This window comes from Acipenser ruthenus, chromosome 10, assembly GCF_902713425.1.
Source record: "Acipenser ruthenus chromosome 10, fAciRut3.2 maternal haplotype, whole genome shotgun sequence".
Classification (NCBI taxonomy): Eukaryota; Metazoa; Chordata; class Actinopteri; order Acipenseriformes; family Acipenseridae; genus Acipenser; species Acipenser ruthenus.
The window spans coordinates 38,012,419-38,033,983 of NC_081198.1; the positions used below are offsets into that span (position 1 = coordinate 38,012,419).

At 36.4% G+C, this 21,565-nt stretch overlaps 1 protein-coding gene across 2 annotated transcripts; it reads left to right on the forward strand.

Annotated features, from left to right (window-relative positions):
* Positions 1 to 6,295: 6,295 nt before the first annotated feature.
* On the forward strand, positions 6,296 to 16,053 carry slc40a1 (solute carrier family 40 member 1). 2 transcript variants are annotated; one of them, XM_034020560.3, is made up of 8 exons: positions 6,296 to 6,612; positions 6,842 to 6,909; positions 9,547 to 9,706; positions 10,383 to 10,498; positions 11,454 to 11,580; positions 12,475 to 12,720; positions 13,136 to 13,762; positions 13,978 to 16,053. In XM_034020560.3, the coding sequence occupies exons 1-8, from the start codon at positions 6,576 to 6,578 to the stop codon at positions 14,295 to 14,297; spliced, it is 1,701 nt and encodes a 566-aa protein (XP_033876451.1). In that variant the 5' UTR covers positions 6,296 to 6,575; the 3' UTR covers positions 14,298 to 16,053. The 2 variants fall into 2 exon arrangements, with proteins under 2 accessions (XP_033876451.1, XP_033876461.1); XM_034020570.3 differs by lacking the exon at positions 6,296 to 6,612 and adding an exon at positions 8,222 to 8,372.
* Positions 16,054 to 21,565: the final 5,512 nt, after the last annotated feature.

Here is a 21,565-nt window from a genome sequence, read left to right on the forward strand (position 1 = left end):
TTAAACCAAAGAGAACAAAGTCAATCTAATATCAGGAGTCATGAGTAGACCATTCCTTAAAGGTAGCTGTAAGGACACAAGCTTCCTCTCCTTTTGTTATTCAAGAAGCGAAACAGTTACACTTGCAGCAGTGGACAGTTATAAATTATGTTTCCAACTTCTGTTGATAAACTTGTACAGGACTCTACACCTTTAAAAGTGAAATAACAGGTCAAATAAGTTCATTACAAGAGTATGTGCTCCAAGCAGTGCAACTTGGAATGTGTTTTGTTAAGAAAATGTGTTTAATATTAATATTAACCAAAAAATAAATACATTCTGAGTTTTTTTCATAAGTTTCCTAACTGTCTGAAAACAAGGAAGCATGTGATTGAACAAGTTACAGCAAATAACAGGTCACAGTCTTTCAGTGCAAGCACCTCTGCTCTCCCAGATGTGATTACATTAAAGCCAAGAGGACTTTGCTTCCACTTCACGTCACTGTTCACTTAACCCTTTCTTTGTTTGCAACTGTATACAGCATCTGGTCCAAGTGCTGTATATACCAATATTAAACTGTCGATTTTAGAGAAAACCAAAAAAGAATTTGTGTCCTGTGGAAAAAAAGTGCAGAATTTACAATCCATTTAAGGTTGTTTTTTGTTAGCCTGTCTTGATTTAACAAAAAATGTTTTGCCAAATGTCAATTCATAATTCATTATCAGTGGCTTCTGTTCAAGAGAATACATTTAAATGTGTAGGATTGTGTGGAATACTTTTTTTACATACAGTACTGAAGGTTTCTACCTTGTAAACACATGCTGGATCAGTCTCTACACTGTCCTATTTTTAACTTGTCAGCTATAACCTTTTACAGCTTGCAGTAGAAAGAGGATCTGTTTGTCTCTTAAAGTGATACAATTACAAGCCTGTTTCAAGAGTAACAAAGCTTATGTCCCTACAGCTGAAACTACATTTGGGAATGTACACAAAAAATAGTAATTCAGTAATTATTCATTGGACATGGCTGTTTACAAATAGTGATAGGTCGACAAAATAGCTACCAAGGTTAGATTTACATTTATATGGCATGGAGCAGGAACACCTGGCCTGCAATTCCAGGACAAATCTATATTAAAAAAAAACAACCCAGCAGATGTTGAGGGTCAAACATGTCATCAGAAAATAAAGTCTAAAGGTTATTGTATTGATTTAAATACCTGTTAGATGTTTGTCACATTTCCTAAAAAAAACAACAGTCTGTCAAGTGTTGAGTAATAGGTAACATGTTTTATATGTTGACAAGCAGAAAGGACTACCAAGAATGCTTTGTGTCATAATGGCAAGCTTTAATAAATGCATGCTCACGTTCTTCAGGATGACCAAATACAAAATGAAGTCATTCAATGTGTGGTATGCGCCGCGACAGTATGTGTCACACTGTACTGTTGTTAAGGCTGTTCCAGGAGCTAAAATAAATATATTTGAATTTCATAATAGTAGTTATCACTTTTAGTCTGTATGAAAATATTTCCACAACAAACAACAACAAGAACAACAAAAATCTTGAAATCCATCCAAGTGTTATCAGTTTTATCATCAAAAATATGTGTATGCTTGCAGCATCAGGGGGTTAAAAGTGAACATATATTTTTTTTCCCACAAAATTGTGCTTTTTGTTTTTACACTATTTTTATAGTACCATGGCAACTTAAGTAAAAAAAAAACTGTATTTTTTATTAAACCTAAACGTGGGGAAAGTAATAAACAGTATGTATAAATAAGGTTTGTGCAGATTCCTTTTTTTCCTATGTCAGACTTTGACCATGTCTCTATAATTTCAGTCACAAGACTAACTTCCCTTTGGACCATGTGATTCAAAGCATGATACTGCATGTAGCAGGTAGAGACTTGGTGTGCTGACATTACACCACACATTAACCCAAATGTTGTTTTTTTTGTCGAGAGAAATCTGTTTGTAACTATCAAATAAAGCCCAGGATTAGGCGAAGGCAGATCCAGAAGATCTGTCGACCACAATATTTTGAAGTTGGTTTTGTATGCTAAAGCAGCTAGATGAGAACAGCTTATCTGTGACTAACAATAGTAATTGTTCACAAATAGAATATCACATAAATGTTTGTCCATTCTTTAGGGCGAGAAGAAAGGTCAAATGAACCTTTCATCTGCTTTAGAGCAGATGGAATTCCCTGACAGCATGTGTTGTTGTTAACAGATTAACCATCCTTATAAAATGACCCATATTCTAAAAGAATAAATACATTTTTAACAGCCTGCTAGTTGCTAGTTGCTAGTTGTCTGCTCAAAATAGACAGATTGTCATACCTGTTGAAATTTCTCACAGTTTAAATACAAAAACACCCCAAAACTGTGATGAACTGTGATGATCAAGTCATAGCAGCCTGGATCTCCCATTCCCATTATCATCATCACCCACCATACCCACACACCCTCCCACACTCCAACGCTCCCTAGCAGTGCTGCAATTACTGTTATATACAGAGTAATTAATGAGGTAACTACATGTAATTCTCTCTGTTACACAGTAATAACTAAGATTTAAATAATATGATTTTCAGGGTAAAATATTATAACATGGCAGTAAATATAAAGTGTCACATAAAAAAGAAAAGCAAGATTAACCTTTGAACCCAGAGAGGAATCTATTTCCATTTGCCAATGACTGAAACTTGTGTAGCGCATGATCTACCATCTACTAGTGGGTATGCCAAAGCATACATTGCTACTTATTTATGTTAAATAGTTCAAGAATAAGTAGTTTTTCAATGGTTTACCACCTCTTTCCAAACCTATAATCCACTGATTAGAAAGCAAAAGCAGACAATATATGACTAGTTAGTAAGAAATTATAATTAATAATTTCCTAATAAACCCATTCCCCCATCATCAGTTAGGGTGGTTACTTGCCAACAAGAATTATTTTTATTTTAAAAGTCATACAACAACATTTTCAGAAAATGAGGTCAGAAATATTGTTAGATTATCTGATGCAAGTTGTGCAAATGCTATATTCTGATTTAATTTGATGGAAAATAGCATTGAAGCCATTGAACACTAGTACTGAGGCCAGGAAGAACTGTTTAAAAAAAGTTCTGGTGTCTGTGATCTAAATAAGAAACAGATTTGAAATGTAGTTAAAGGGCTGATTCTTTGACCTAACAATTTCACCAAAGTACTATTTATTGCAGTCGTAATTGATTTCTAGTAATATATATTGAATAATATCATGATGTATTTGTTTACAGCACTGGCACTAATAATGGATGTGTGATGGATGAGGGGGAATCTGGAGAAGGAGAAGTCAGTTTCGATTATATCCTGTTTACCTTGGCTGTTTCTGTATATTGTATATCACATATTTATACTGACCCCTTTTTCCAACTGTGGCTTAAGTATCACTTTTGTATATATTATTTCATGGAATTAATTGAATTATGCACTACAGAAAAAGGAGAAATGATATAGCTGGGTCCTTTCTGAAAGTACCTATTGCAGACCATGCAACTGTATGTAACTTTTATGTAATTTACCTGTGTTGTGGACAATAGCCTATTGAGGACTGCGCTTTGACTGCTAATTCATAATGTGGAGGGATTATTACTGTTATATGTCACTGATTCTTTTTTTGGCATCAGTTTTGTATGACAAGGTCTCACACATATGTCTCCAGCAGATAATGAGCTCTGGGTTGTAGGAGGTATTCTCCATTGACCCATTTCCTTGTAGCTATCTGCTGCAATAAGGATATCCAGAGACACAGTTGCTAGCTTATCAAAGCAAACTTTGGTCTTGTCCTTTTTGAAAGTCGTTGTTGTACTTCAGAAGCCAACATTGAATGCATTTTGTGTGAGTGACAATAAATTCAAAAGTGAATAAAAAGAAGGCGATTTTTCAGAAATCTGAGGATCCAGAGGATTCTTGCACGTATTTAAAGTATGTCAAAGAGCAAAGAAGAACAATAATATCATGTTTCTGTGTGTCCTTCAGGTACAACCTGTAACAAATGTTTTGGTTATTTAGGTAATATTATTTACTGTATGCCATTGTGGTACAAATATCCAATTACTTGCTTTATGAATTCTATGCATGTACATTGAGTACATTTTTATTGGGAGTGACAATATTATGTGTTATGTATGTATGTATGTAATTATAGGCTTACATTTAATCTGTGAAGCAAGAACAATAATAAGCTTGTTACTTGTCTTCGAGTATCTGGGGTTATTGTGAAAATGTAGAAAAATGTAAAGCACATTACAGCATCACAACATCAAGGACACATCACGCAAACAAGTAACAGCCGCACGTAAAGTTATGCATTACAGTGTAAGACACGTTCGGTATGAGTATGATTAATGGGAGGATTTCAGATCTTACTGTAAGCTCCCCAACATTTATCTGCAAGACACAACATGAGATCAGGGCTGCCATGGTTAAACAGGTGGGTGTGATAACAGATGTCTGTTGGTCAGGAGTTTAAATGGTATTTATCAGAATTTGAAACTGAATTAATACATGGCTTTAAAGGCGCTGACCAGCAGGTTAGCTACTGACAAACTGAAGAATTTAAACAGTTATCTATAACTCATTACAAAGCAATTGGTTTAAATACAGTATGGTAGCGTTTTACTTAATATAATTATTTTTTGTTTTAGTTTTTGTTTACTCCGGGTGCAACCTGTCATGTACATCATGAGTCTTACCTTTAGGTGAGGGTTAACGGTAAAATAATACAAAGATAATGTAATATTGTTTGTAGGATAACAGGCACACTGATATCTCTCTCTAGGAGGCTGTGTGCTCCAGGGGTTAGAGTCAGCCTCTGACTCTTTGTGTGACCCTGAGCAAGTCGCTTAACTTCCTTGTGCTCCATCTTTCGGGTGATATGTTGTTGTAAGTGACTCTGCAAGTCGCCTTGGATAAAGATGTCTGCTAAATAAGCAAATAATAATAATTATTACACACATACACATCCACACACACACACGCACACACACACATCCACACACTACTGACAGAATGTATTTAATAAAAGAAATGACAACAGTAACTGGTAAACTACACACCCACATTCCGTGTGAAGTATGTGATCTATATTAGTGGGTTTTTTGGTCAGAATGGTTACTTTTAATTCAAACCAAAACACCTGCCTTAAAAAGATCGCTCATCTGTAAAGGAAACAATCTTGTGGTTTGCAGATTATCTGGGATGAATCACTTTGCGGTGGGTGCTGTTTTAAAACACCAAAATAGCTCATGTTTTTTTTTTCACAATTTTGAATGATAAATATTTTGTTTCGTCCAAGTACAGAAAACAAGATGTAGTTATTTAATTATTATTTTACAAATAAGTTTGTTATTGGGAAACTGGATTTACTTAATAGGTAATCTCACTATGACAACCACTGGAGAGCTACAGGCTGCAAAATAAGTGTTAAAGGTACAGTATTATTATTATTATTATTATTATTATTATTATTATTATTATTATTATTATTATTATTATTATTATTATTATTATTATTAATAATAATAATAATAATAATAATAATAATAATAATAATAATAATAATAATAATAATAATATTGGTGTATATTGGAATGACTGTCAAGCTTTCTCCAATTTAGCATGAACACAGTACCATATGTATTTATTTTTTTACTGCAATAAACATTTGAAACTGTTTATAAGAAAGATACAGTGACAGTAGCACTTCTGTTATAAATTATGTAATGCATATCCCTTAGTCATATAGAATTATCACATGCCTAGCTGTAAAAAAGGGGTCCTGAAATTAAAGGTTAAAGTTCTTTTAAGAAAGGAATATTAAATGGCTAGTTATTTTAGCTTATATTGTGCAATATAGGATCTAGTACTATTCACACTAGCATATAGTAGTTTATACTCATTACTTTTTTGAATGAAGTCATTAAAATTAGATTCTATTAGCCTGAAAATTGTCCCTTGGCTTGCTTTTACTTAAATTGAAACAGAACCCACCGCATTTGATAAGAAAAATACATACTGTAACTAGGGAAACTGGACGATTTAATGATCTATTTTTTTCTAGATAAAAAAAAAATTAATAATAACGTCTCAATAATAGGATGACACACGGATTGTTATTTGTCATTTTTCACAATTCATGTTTGACAGTGCCACCTAAAAATAATTTGTTCTGGGAGTGATTAGTGTTGGGCTGTGCTCAGGAGGCACGTGACGGTTACGTATTTAAACGTTGAACCAGAGGACTGTAAATATACCGAGCAACACAACTCCACCTGAAGCAGTATTGAAGTGGAGCATAGCTCTGCGTAAGAGAAGATTCTGCTCTTGCAGTACTAAAGCTCAAAACAGTTCAGTCTAAAAATATTGCTTTCCAACTTCAGCTACAGTGATAGCTAAGTTTGGAAGGAAGGGAAATATATTCTAATACAGCCAGATTTGGTTTCTTCATAGAAAACACATTTCAAGGTTTGCACAGTACTAAAAATAAAAATAAAAAAGGCAATAACGGATTTTCAGCCACAACAAGAGCAAGAAGAATATTAAATATGGCACTTCAAGCAGAAAGCAAGAAAAGTTGTTGTGGTGAGTATTTGTATTTAATTACAGTATACAGAATTCTAGAAATGACCTATATTTACTGCATCAGCTAGCTACAAGTGTCAGTTACACAGAGTTACAAAATATCAGTTGTTGTGCAACTTGTACATAACTTTAAACCTGTCAGCTTTATGGAGATACAATTTGTATTCGTGGTTACATGCAGTGTATGATGTCCTGCTAATTTTACCCTCACACCGTATATGCATTACAGATTCTGTCACCGACTATTTCACATCAGCAAAGTTCTTCATTTACCTTGGGCACGCTTTGTCAACATGGGTAAGTACAATATACATATTAGCAAATACTATTTATTGGTAGCAGACAGCCTTGTATAGTCTGATAAGTAATGGCAATGCACCCTGTTTTCTTAAATCCTATGGTTTTTACACTGATAAAGAATGGCAGTGATCGGTTACCCATGTCCTGTTCTTTCAAGGGTTTCTGTTTATAACGCTGCAGGATTGCATACCGGTATATTGCAGAAGGGTTGTACAGTAAGAGGAAAGAGGCACGGTCGGTTTTGAGTATAAAAATCATCATGGAGGTTTCAGTGCCGCCTATTAAATTAAATTAAATTTAATAGAAAATAGTAATAAAGATTTACAAACCTCGTAAACTGGATTTATTTATGTGTCAAACTGACCCAAACCCAGAAACATGTACTGTACCGAACTGTACCTCATTAGTTGTTTTTTTTTGTTGTTGTTGTCGAATCAGTGAACAGTTTCAATAGAAATCAGCTTCGGCTTTGGCATTTACCTAGCCCACTCTTCAGAAATTATAATGCAGTTTAAGAAGAGCGCACAATATGAATGCCCGTGCGCGTTTTAAAATATGGTTTACATTAATTATATTGTTGTCTTTGGAATTTTTTATTCCGTATAATTAAAGATCAGTCCATTGACAATAAAATATTGTAGTATTTTCAGTTTAGGTATTGAACCCGATTGGGGTGAAACATCAGCCGCCTTTTTCAAAGCGTTTACAGTCTTCAATGAATGACTATTTTTTGAAAGAGATAAAACACCTGTTAATTGAGCAAAACTAAAACCATATATATATATATATATATATATATATATATATATATATATATATATATATATATATATATATATATATATATATATATAATTCGAAGTTCAAGGGAAAAACAGGTGAGCAACTGCAGATCAATTGACTGCAAATTTCAACCTGGGGCGCGAGCAGCCAGTTTCATCAAACAGTCCGCCAAGAACTCCACAGAGCGGGATACCATAGTGGCCCAACACCCTATTAAGTGGCTTTACATTTGTGTTTCCATTTTTTGTCCACTACCTGTATATATATATATGTTTGTCCTTAGTAGTAGAACTGCATCTGCCATGATATTCACACCTTCCAGTTGAGGCCCTAGGGGATTAATTTGTCCATCACCTCTAGGCAAGTTGATCCTAATATACCACATTATGCCATTCCAACACCTTGACATTTTTAGTCAGGGGAGTGAAAGTGGGACAGATTAGAAATGGTTGTATCTGCAAAGTAATCTTGTTATTCCAAAATCACACAGTAATGTGGATTATTTTGTCACCTTTTCTATCTGTAGGTTCTAGACTCATTCAGACAATGCAGTGCTAGTCATGTAACTGGAACTTTTTCAATTGTATTTTATTCCTAAATCTTGTTTTGATGGTAAGATCCAGTTACAGCAGGTTGGGACACACACGACAGTGCTATATGCCATTGTACTTCTCCAGGTATGAAACTGAATACAAGAGCAGGGATCATGTGGGGTAGCTTTTAATCACATTCCTTTTAAATGTTGTTTTTAGCCTGAAATTACAGATGGCACATCTTTTTCCTTTTGTTGGCATTTGTGAAAAATGATCCTGTTTTATTTCTGCAAATAAAGCAAAGTCACACACATTTAAAATATATTGATTGACAAGGCAGTTTAGTATAGTCTCCATGTTTGTTTAGTTTTTCCAATGCGTCAAGCCCCAAAAGGCAGAGATGACACAAACTTGTTTTACTTGTTACATGAACTGTATTTGACCGTGAGATTTCAAGTACAATTAATGACAGGATTTTGTAGTCTGCTGGAATAAGCTCCTCTGCATGTCAGAGCTGTAACAGACAAACGCTGTTAGAGTAGGGGTCAAATATTTACATTTCTGGTTTTAAATTTCACAGATTTAATTACAGTTTTGGGTGTTTTTTTTATTTGTGCTTCTTTTTTTTTTTTACTTTTGTTCAGGTAGCCTAAATTATCTTTATTTTATTTCACCCACTGTGTACATTCAGACAGGAAATGAAGGCAAAATTAACGGGTCAATAATCATTAGATACAGTACAAATGCCATTTAATGTGAAAGCATGTCTTTTTTTGTTTGTTTGTTTTTTCGTATCAAACAGATGTGTGTCCAAACTGTCAGAGACAAACTGCTGTTTAAACTAAATGAACAAAACCAGTCATCAAATATCTACATCAAAGTCTACATGGCTTTGTATTGAAAGCAAAGCTTTATGGTAAAATTGACACAATACACGGTGCACTTAAATGCAGTAAACTTTTCCAACTTAACCAAAAATACAGCTGATCAGCTGACTCTGTTTAGTTCATAAGTGCTTAAATTCCTCCTTGGTATAATGAACCCTTGCACCAGCTTCATGCCCAGTAATTATTATAATATATTTTTTTTAACATTAAAAAGCTTGCTGTTGCCCACACACCACCAGCACCTCAAAACAACCAACCTGATAGTGGCCTAGGAAAACAGTACATGGCCCTTGGTTAAATGTACTTGCCATAGTTCCTTGAAGGGTAAACTAACTAATGACTGGTGTTGTCAAAATCTACACTATGTTCTCTTGGGGGTGTAACTCACTCTTTTCCATTTTTGAACAGTATACTGTACTTTTTTCCCATAGGGGGACAGAATGTGGCACTTTGCAGTGGCAGTGTTCCTGGTTGAACTCTATGGCAACAGTCTCCTCCTGACTGCTGTCTATGGGCTTGTGGTCGCAGGGTCAGTTCTGCTGCTGGGAGCCATCATAGGAGACTGGGTGGACAAGAGTGCCAGGCTAAAAGGTGTGTCTTACCAACAGCTACTTAAAAAATGAATGCCAGCAATCTACCCTACTGTTGAACTAAAAGTATGTTTTATGCTATTCTTATAGGCCAGGCCTCAAACTCCACTGCAATAACAATAAGCCTTCTTCATGCCAGTACATTACTCAAGACCCTTGAGATCATAATTTTTTTAATTTTTTTTTTTTTAAAGAAAGCCAGCGGATGTATTTGAATGTTTTTGTCAGTAAAATGGGATGACTAGCCTACATTTTATGCCAAAAGGGTAATTGTTATACTAAAGAAATGATGCAGTTTTCATCTGGTATAGGTAGTGAATAACTTTTAACCCTTCAATACCTGAATGTGACTTTAGCAGCCTTCATTGGGACTGCTTGGAAAATATATAGTCCTGCTACAGTATATTGTACATGAAACTAATACAGCACGTAGTGATTTCATAGCACAGTCCGTTTTATAGGCATTCATTTTGAAGCAATTCATTGATCAAGGCACTTCTCTAAACTCTAGGTTAGGCCGCACAATTTGAAAAGAGTAAGCTAGCGGCACCCTTTGCTGTTAGTTCACAACTAACATTTTTAATCAAAGCATTCTTAGATCGAAGTGTACAGTGAACTGGTTAGCATTTGAGCTATGTTCTAATGGATTTGTTTGCTTTTCAATCCCTGTCGCTCAGTCGCTCAGACGTCACTGATTGTCCAAAACTCAGCTGTCATTCTGTGTGGCATCCTCCTGATGGTGGTTTTCCTGTGTAAAGTCCAGCTTGTGTCTCTCTTCAATGGGTGGCTGCTTGTAAGTGTTAGAATAATTTTTTTGATCCATTATAAGTTTTCAAAGAACAAATTTTTTTTTCTTATTTCACTCTATCCTCTTAAGATACCAACAGAAATGTCACTGTTACATTCACATGCCATGTCTTTCTGATTTGTAATAAAGCGAATAGTGAGCAGTTTAAGTGTTTTTAAAAAAGCTGCACGCAACAAGAAAACGAAAGCCAAAGTTTGCTGTTCTTAAAATAATCAGTCACATGCCTATCTATGCCTGAAAGCAGAGATATCAAAGCTCTGCTATCAGGTCCACAAATATGCACTCCCAGCACATATTTGTTTAGTGGAGGAACATAGGTGACCTAGATTAAAAAAAAAAAAAAACAGTAGCATATATAGCATATGTTTACTTTATCTTAATCTAGCAATGTATGTTACGTAATAAGTGCTGAAATAAAATATTAGTTAGGTAAACATTGCAGGCTGTTGGTGTCTCAGCGAATAGCTTGTTTTCCTCTGGGGGTGGGGGTGGGAGCACTGTGCTGCTAAAGGCACAGATCTCCATAGAAACATTGGAATCAGTCTGGGGGTGGGGGGATGAACTCTAGCAACTTGTCTTCCCTCCCTTAATAAAAAAAACGTAAGCACCTCTTAGCAAGGGGCCTCTGAAAAGGAACATGTTTGCTCATGGCTGCTGTGAATGAGTTTTTCTCCTGCTTTACAAGAAGTTTACATTAAACTTTAAATGCAAATGGCAATATTCCAGTTTCTAATAGGTCTACCGAAGTTGCATGTAGATTAATTGTTACAAATTCCATGTTTAATTTTAAGCATCTTCTGATTGATCTCATTAGGAGTTTGTGAAAATATATTTTATGGTGACTTTTTTAGTTTATAGTTTAGCAAATATAGCTGCATTATCCCTGCTTGTCTTTAATACTGCTATAGCGTTAACTTTTTTTTTTTTTTCTTGTTTACAGACACTCTGCTACATCTTGGTCATCTCCATTGCAAACATTGCAAACTTGGCCAGCACTGCAACAGCCATCACCATTCAAAGAGATTGGATTGTGGTAGTGGCAGGGGAAGACAGAAGCAGGCTGGCAGGTATGCTATCTTCATTTATATTCATACAGTACCCTAACCAGACCTGGTTCAACTTCTTACACAGAGTTAATAAGATGGGGTCAGCAAGTTTAGTCAATGCCCTTGTACCGCGAGTTATAAGAAGCAATTTCTTGAAAGGAAGTCAGTTTTTTTATGTACTTGACACTGTTAATGAGTTCTATAAAACTGGATTACACAACCACACTATGTACTAGTGGTATTGCATATATTATGCCATCTAGTTTGTTAAGGTTTATATTTATATGAGTGTACTTTGCAACCATTATTTATTCATTCCCCACTGGTGGATGTCTGAACTATGTGAATAATATCACATGCTGTACTCCTGACCATAACCCAGTTTTCTTATGTAAGTAAGCACAATAATAACCGAATTTAAGGATAGCCATACACATAGAAAGGAAAAAGTGGATTGTCTAAAGGGTTAAAACTGTAACCTTTCCCCTAGTTTTTTACTGCCGATTCAGACATTTGTGTTCTGCGTGTTGGCTTGAGTGTGAGAAATGACAGCATTACAGTTATGCCATTTTAAACCCCTTCAGGTCATGTGTATATTGATGGCTTCATATTATAAAAACATAGTTATTACAGGAAGATATTTTTTAACTGTGTCACTTGTCACTGGTATTTTAAAATCCATCTTGCTTGAGCAATGTTAGTGATTTGGTTTTTAGTTTTATGGTAAAAGAATGTGTTTTCTGCAGTTTGAGGTCCGCTATAGCAGGTCACAAATAGGGTTTGGCAGGCTATTCAAGTAATACAAATATGTCCATTATACTCTATTTCATTTATTTTGTTGGTGTTGAGTTCTATATGAAATGTTTCTTTTTTTCTCAAATCAGTTGATTCTTATTTTATTTTTTTTTAAAACAGACATGAATGCCACAGTGAGAAGAATCGATCAGCTGACAAACATTCTGGCACCCCTGGCAGTGGGACAGATCATAACCTTCACCTCTCCCATGGCCGGCTGCGGGTTCATTGCGGGCTGGAACCTGTGCTCCATGTGCCTGGAGTACTTCCTCCTCTGGAAGGTTTATCAGATGACACCGGCACTTGCCATCAAGACAGGCCAGAAGGAAGATGAGCAAGAGTTAAAGCAGCTCAATGTTCAGAAAGGTATTCACACCATGTTACTGGATCACAAATCCATGAGTGGTGTTTATGAATTTGAATGCCATCTGCCATGCAATGCTCTCTTAGAGATGTCTTCCGATCGTGCAGGGTTGTGCAGTAGCTTTGTGATGTGGACAAATGGCCAAAGGGCCACTTAAACTGAAGACAAAAGACATGAAGCTATAATGTAGAATACAAACTAGTAAAAGCATTACAAATTATATGTGAAGAGTAATATGTGTTCTGAAAATCTTAATCTGATACACTATTGATTCTTTAGTTTTGTTTTCTCTAATGTTAATTACCAGCTTTAGATTACCACCTATATTTTTTGCAACCAAAAAAATAATAATTTTGCAACAATTATTTTATTTATTTTTTTGCAAAAATGTTATAATTGTCTTTTCTATAACTGCAGATGTTGAAGCTGTTCAGAAACCATCTGAAAGCTCTGAACTGATGAGCGGAGTTGTTGAAGCAAGCTCTGCGGAGAAGAAGAATGGATGCTGCTACAATATCACAGAGCCATTCCGCACGTTACGAGATGGATGGGTGGCTTACTACAATCAGCCTATCTTCTTTGCTGGCATGAGCCTTGCCTTCCTGTACATGACTGTGTTGGGGTTCGATTGCATCACCACAGGATTTGCATACACCCAGGGCCTAAACGGATCCATTCTGAGCTTGTTGATGGGAGCCTCCGCCATCACTGGAATCCTGGGAACCATGGCCTTCACCTGGTTTCGGAAGAGATGTGGCCTGGTCCGCACAGGGTTTATCTCTGGGGTGGCTCAGATCTCCTGCTTGGCGTTGTGCGTGGTCTCTGTTTTCCTGCCTGGAAGTCCTTTGGATCTGACTGTGTCCCCCTTTCAAGATATCACAAGCCACTTCATGGGAGACAGTTCCTTGCCTGAAGCTAACCCTACTACAGACAGCTTTATCAACAGGTCTACATCTGCTTACGAGATTGAGGAGATGAAGCCTCAAGTTGTATCTTACCTGTCTGTGAGCTTCCTGTTTGCTGGGGTCATTGCTGCTAGAGTTGGTAAGCATATAGAACATGATTTTGTATGATTGTTTAATGGTGTGAAGCAAACCAAAAAGCATTGTGGTTATCATACTGGTGCCATTGGACAGTGAGGACGTGGTTTTATAGTCAAGTACACATGTACAATTGTCCAACCATTCTGCAATAGAAGTGAGTGACTGGAATTTCATGTTGATTTTTACTTTTTGTCTTTTTTTTTTTTTTTTTTTTAGGCCTTTGGTCCTTCGATTTAACTGTGACCCAGCTAATCCAAGAAAATGTGATCGAGTCTGAGAGAGGTGTCATAAACGGTGTCCAGAACTCCATGAATTATCTTCTCGACCTTCTGCACTTTATCATGGTGATTCTTGCACCTAACCCAGAAGCATTCGGCCTGCTGGTGATCATCTCAGTATCCTTTGTCGTCATGGGGCACATGATGTATTTCAGATATGCCTATAAAACCTTAAGAAGCCGTCTCTTTCTGTGCTTCTCATCTGACCCTAAAAATGAGACTGACAATCCCTCACCTCCCGAGTCTGACAAGGTATAAGTTTTTAAAGAGACAGTATCCCTATTACAGCTTTATGTAAAATGTACAAATATCTGCATTTATTTACAGGGCTGATAACATAGTATTGAATGGTGATTGCTTTTAGTGATAGCATGGACTAACGTATAGTTTTAAAGCAAAAAATAGCACAGCTTGCATTATACTCATCAGAGTAAAAAGGTAAGGTGATCAGTTGCAGGTATGTACAAGATGTGTCTTACTGTTAATAGAACACAGAGTATTCAAAGATGCATTGGTACATGGGAAAGGGCTCTTGCAAGGTGTGAATTAGGAAGCAATAATACAACTACGAGGGTGAAAACAGACAGTATTGGACATGTGCTATAGTACAAGTGGAGTAGTTTAACACAAGCAGCAAGAGGTGAGTTGGTCACTGATATGGGCATGCCATAGAATCAGTGTAGAGGCCAAGCCTTCTATTTAGGCCTGTCAATCCTCAAGCAAGGACAGTTTCAGTCATTTTATTGCAAAAGGCATCTAATGTTTTCCCAAACTGTTGATGAGCTCCATGAATAAACCCACGGACACAACCCGAGAGGTTTCATTTAGTGTTCCAGACCTGCAGGGGAGTCTCATCTCCAGTTGGGTGGGGAGGAGAGTTAGGCTTTCAACAATTTGAAAATAAATCACAAAATAAAATGTATGATTTATATGCTTTCATAATTTTGACCCTGCTTTTGACTTGAAAGAGCTTTTTACTAACCAGTTGTATTTAAAACAAATGGTCAGCTACATAGAATGTTATTTAGCACTTCAGTTTGCAAATTAGAAAAACAGAATAGTATTCAACATTATAGAAATGTTTCTTTTTTTATAAAAGCTAAAAGAAACACCCTAATTGTTTTATGTATATCTTTCAGTATATATGTTTTGCATAGTGTTCATTTAAAGACTTGGGGTACAGTCTCTTTAAATTACTTTCAATTGTACAGCTATATAGATCTTAAACTAATACCCAGTATAATATTTGCTGTATGGGCGCTAATATGTGATTAACCTACTTGCTGTATACATTTTAAAGGTCGTCAATATTATACCAGAGTGGGATTTTAGAGGTTTTTTTAAGGCAAAGATTAGAGTGAAGCAAAATGATATAGCTCAGCAGTTTCTGTTCTGATTTTAATATTCTGTGTTTTGTGCTGCATTGTTAGGCAACAGACTGTAAAAAAGATCAACATAAAACCCATGACATAAAAGCAGTAAAGAATCATGTGAAAATGTATGAAGACAGCAATATAACCTTATTGAATTTAAAGCTGTAAAATTTATTTTCTTGATTCCATTGCAGATGCACTTTTAGATTTATTTATTTGGTTAAAAAAAAAAGAACATAGAAATCCCTACAAAAAATATCAAATTTTTTTATCTTTCAAAAAACTATACCGCAATACGAATGAAATTCACGGTATGCTTTTATAAATGAATGTAAAACGTATGCAACATCAACAAATCAACCAGCAACAGGTAACTTGCAATTACCATTACAATATTTTTTTTTACTTGTGAATGTTAAGAAATTGTGTCTTAGTATAGCAAAAAAAAAAAAAAGATATTATATATTTTGTTAAATGTCTGTGCATTAGATAGATAATCTTTTTACTGTCATTTGAAATATGTGTTCAATGGATTTTACACAAATGAAACACTCCATAGCTATATTAGTGGAGAAAACTGGACATTCCGCTTTCGATTATAATGCATGAATTGTTTGCAATAAAACAAAGATATAAACACACCTACAGTTCTGTCTTTTTATTATTATGGCTGCAAAGAATCTGTACCAGCATGCCTCCAGAGGTATTCTTCTGAAAGGAGAGGCCATGCTAATGGCAGGCAATGAGTAGGATTATTCACAGAAGGCATTGTGTCAGGTCAGTCTACCTACCACCACAGCCATGAACCTTATGTTTCTGGCGACAGGCCAGGAATATGTTATGCAAGACTGAGTTTACTGGGTTGCGATGGTTATATTTGCTCAGCTGTTACTTTACCGATGAAGTAGTTTTAGCCAATAAGTATTTACATTCTGCTGAGTTGGAGTATTTGAGTAACACTACAAACCTTGTTATCTATCCAAGAGGTTACCATATAAAGTTAATGCATCAACCTTAAAACCTAACTAAACCTGCTGAATGGTGTATTATGATACAGTGTTCTTACTTATTTTTTTAGTTATTCTGTTGCAAACTAAACCAAAACCCTATTTTAACTGCTATTTTTTCTGACCCTCAAGTGTGGTCAGTGTGACAGATCATAGGAAAGCATAAGTAAAAAACAGGATAGGCTTTTTTTTAAAAAACAGCAAACTGTAAAACTGTCCTGTCAAAGAGCTGTGGTCATAAATGCTTTGCTGCTGTGTTTTATCAGAAGGTAAATCTATTCTGTTTTTTATTTAATGCTTTTTTTCTGTGTTAAATTATTAACAATGTATCAACCTTATCTAACACTCAAGCATACGAAGTAAACCAAAATAAACTACTACATCATTGGATGAATCAATCACAACTCATAAAGACACTTCACTGACAAATAAAAATGACAACAACAAAAAGTTAGAAGCTATAGTTACAAAGCAAACAGTTGGGCACTTCAATCAAATGGTAACATGATTCAATCAGCCGACCTGTGCTCAATTTGCCAGTAGAGACCCACACACACCGAGACAGGGGTTTCCATCAAGGTGGATCCTCTGGTCAAGTCTCCATTGTATAAATGACAACTTGTTCTCAATGGATTTTACCTGGTTGAATTAAGCAATTCACTGATTATTTGTAGACATCTCCTTGGGTGTAGTTTCAATAATCTAACCACAATTTAACAAAAAATAGGAGGACTATTAAAAAAACACAATGTTTGGTAACGCATCTGATTTCATCATTTGTTTTGTCTACTTTTTCAACCTGGTGTTCATTAGTGACAGATTAAGAAGCAGGCAGTACTTGAGAGAGTTGTTCCTAACTGCCACCCTGCTGTAAACCCATAAAAAACATACTTGAAGTTTGTAATTAGGGGATACGTTAGCTGTAGCATGTCCTATATACAGATGTGCTCAAATTTGTTGGTACCCCTCCACAAAAAATGAAGAATGCACAATTTTCTCTGAAATAACTTGAAACTGACAAAAGTAATTGGCATCCACCATTGTTTATTCCATATTTAATAGAAATCAGACTTTGCTTTTGATTTTTTTTTCAACATAATATTGTAAATAATAAAACAAATGAAAATGGCATGGACAAAAATGATGGGACCGCTAACCTAATATTTTGTTGCACAACCTTTAGAGGCAATCACTGCAATCAAACGTTTTCTGTAGCTCTCAATGAGACTTCTGCACCTGTTAACAGGTAGTTTGGCCCACTCTTCCTGAGCAAACTGCTCCAGCTGTCTCAGGTTTGATGGGTGCCTTGTCCAGACTGCAAGTTTCAGCTCTTTCCATAGATGTTCGATAGGATTCAGATCAGGACTCATAGAAGGCCACTTCAGAATAGTCCAATGTTTTGTTCTTATCCATTCTTGGGTGCTTTTAGCTGTGTGTTTTGGGTCATTATCCTGTTGGAGGACCCATGACCTGCGACTGAGACAGAGCTTTCTGACACTGGGCAGTACATTTCGCTCCAGAATGCCTTGATAGTCTTGAGATTTCATTGTGCCCTGCACAGATTCAAGGCACCCTGTGCCAGGCGCAGCAAAGCAGCCCCAAAACATAACCGAGCCTCCTCCATGTTTCACTGTAGGTATGGTGTTCTTTTCTTTGAAAGCTTCATTTTTTCATCTGTGAACATAGAGCTGATGTGACTTGCCAAAAAGCTCCAGTTTTGACTCATCTGTCCAAAGGACATTCTCCCAGAAGGATTGTGGCTTGTCAATATACATTTTAGCAAATTCCAGTCTGGCTTTTTTATGTTTTTCTGTCAAAAGTGGAGTCCTCCTGGGTCTTCTTCCATGGAGCCCACTTTCACTCAAAAAGCGACGGATGGTGCGATCAGAAACTCAGGGAGGTTGGCTACAGTTCCATGGACCTTAAACTTCTTAATAATATTTGCAACTGTTGTCACAGGAACATCAAGCTGCTTGGAGATGGTCTTGTAGCCTTTACCTTTACCATGCTTGTCTATTATTTTCTTTCTGATCTCCTCAGACAACTCTCTCCTTTGCTTTCTCTGGTCCATGTTCAGTGTGGTGCACACAATGATACCAAACAGCACAGTGACTACTTTTCTCCATTTAAATAGGCTGAATGACTGATTACAAGATTGGAGACATGTGTGATACTAATTAAAGAAACTAATTAGTTTGCAATATCACTATAATCCAATTATTTATTATCTTTTCTAAGGGGTACCAACAACTGTGTCCAGGCCATTTTAGAATATCTTTGTAGAATAAGCAATAATTAATCTCTTTTCACAGCTTCTTTGCTTTATTCTATGACATACCAAAGGCATGCAAGTATACATGATAAAATAGCTTTTAATTTCATCACTTTTCAGGAGGAATGAAGCATTATTTCAATGAGCTGTAAGGGTACCAACAAATCTGAGCACGTCTGTATGTATATTAGGTCAATCACAAGAGTCACTTTGCTGAATCCCATACGGAAAATCAAATTGTTCAACAGGTACAAAGTTGGTATTTTTACATTAACTAACATCTTATCTTTTAAATACACGTATTAATGGTCTTTGACCAGCTACCTGGGTGGCACCACAGAAACAATAAAGCTACAGTTGCTTTTCTGAAACAGGAGAGGATCTGCAATAAAAGGCATGTTATTTTCTCACCTTTTAGCAATAGGTATGTCACAATTTGCTTGACAAATGACAAATGACCAGACAGCAGAGCACATTAAAAGTTTTTTTCAAATAATGTGAAATTATCCATTTATTGAACTTCACTTAAATGTTAATAGTCAATATACATGCAATATGGCCATTTTGTGCTCATATTCCATGCCTGTTCAGTATGCTTTAAGTCTTATATTGGTAGTTTCTATTTTCAGTCTACTCTCTAAGTAGATACCGAAGTTTCCCTTTATGATAAAGATTAATATTATGCAGCTCTGTCTGAATAATGTCAATTTAAATCATACCAATATTCTCACTATGAAGTTAGGAGTCAATATCAACCTGTACTATAGTTGATAAAATTGCTGAGTAAGAGTAAGAGACTCAGCATATTTTAAACTTCTGCTGTGGTAATGGAAATATGGTAGGCTAAAAGATAGATTACTGTACAGTAGATTAGCAGTGTACTTGTACCAGCCCCTTTGTTTATTAAATTTGCAGCAGCTGTGTTGAGATTAGGTTGACTTGAGGACATTGTTATTAAAAGGGAATTTTAAATTACTGTGGTCTTGGAACTCACTGTGACTCAGCATTTCTTTGACATAATATTTCTGGATCCTGTAATATGAAGGTCTTGTGATTGTTATAAACACATTTCTCACTGCAATATGTTTAAGACTGGAAATGTGCTTGGTGGATAAAAACATCAGATGTATTTTTTTGGAATGAGACTAGTGTTAAAACATGTATGGCTGGTTTTCAAAGCTGGTTTTGGATTATCTAAAAGTAGGTAGTCAACATAAAGTGCATATCAGGGTTCGAGAAAGGAAACCTATAAAGTCCTTTATTTTTTATAATCAGGTTAATATTGTTTAGGATTTATATCTCATGTATAAAACTAATAAAACCAGTAAAACCAAAGATTTAAATCAGTAGTAATACTGAAGAAAAAGGGATTTAAATATTTTAATATCAATATTTAAATACTGATCACCACAGAAAATGTGTTGAATTAGTAATATATGAATTTATATGAATGTCAACACTAGACAAAAAAAAGTGTCAGTGTTGACATTTGTGTTACTTCTAATTCACAGGGCGTACTCTGGGGCTGTAAGGATAGAGCAGAGGAAGCAGAAACAAGTTGTTAGTGGGACACTAGTGGTCGGAGAGGAGGAAACGAGACGCTGGCCCAGACTTAGGAGCGGGCTTGGAGGGGCGCGGACTTGAAATTAGAAAACACATAAAAGGGCTCTGACTCGACAGAAAGGAACAGTCCTGGTGTGTTAGGACCTGAAAGGAAAGGATAGTAAAGGGTTCCCTGACTAAACTGATGCTGCCCTCGATGTGAGGAACAGGCCTGGAGCAGGCATCCTGCAGGGAACCTGCAAAAGAGAGAGATGGGTTAGTCTGGGACTCAAGCACTGAGAGCGTAAAGTGGGCCATGTCCCAAAGGAAATAGAACAGAGCCTCACGTGGCGAGGTAAGATAAGCACATGAGCTGTGAAAGGATAGTGTGGCCGGGGGTCCCCTCTGACTCATGCGGTGAGAACCCCCATGTGAAGGAATAGGTAGTGTAGCTGACCTGAGGTCAGGGAAGTGAGCCTCATTTGCCCCCTAAAGGATGGACCCCTGGTTCCCCACAGAAAACCCACCATGAGACAAACAATAGAAGTCACGCCAATGCATAACATAAAAGCAAGAAGGACATTCAAGACAAACGAGAAAGGAAAGGGCATACAAGACAAATGGGGAGAGAGGTTAAGAAAGGGTTAGTTTGAGATGGTTATGTGTTTACCTGCCGCTCGGTGGAGAGGAAGAAACCCCTTTGGCTATTAGGGGAAAACCTCTGGTGGTCCCGGCGGTCAGGTAGCCCCCATTCCGGGCATGCTAGCTATTTTCTGTGTCAAGTATTATTGGAGGAAAGCTGGAGTGTTGGAAGCTGTTGCCGATTGAAACAGTAAATTAAAGCAAGTTTGAACTTTTGCATGCTGCAGTAGTGAGCAGATCTGAAGTAGGGAGCAGAGATCTGCTGTAGTGAGGAGTGGTTAACTGTAGTGTGCAGTGGCCTGCTGCAGAGAGCAGAGATCTGCTGAAGTGAGTGGAAAGAAACTGAGATATGAGCAAATTTAAGCTGCATGAAGCACCTCATTGGTAGTGGTATAGTAGAGGGTATACTCAGGTAAACTGCTTTTACCCACTTTTAATTTGGGCAATATAGCGTTTACCCACTTCTCATATAAGAGATACAGAATTTACTCACTTCTAGCCTCCTGTGATGTGCAAATCCTGGGTTAAAGACAATATATTTTAACTGTGAGCATCTGTTTTGCATTGCTGAACGCGAGACTGACAGCTGAGTGCTCTCAGTCAAAACTGTCGTGAGAGCAGGTGGGCGTGGCACTGGACTGTGTGTGTTCTGTGATTGGTTGTTTATGTTCTGTTAATGCTCTGTTAGGC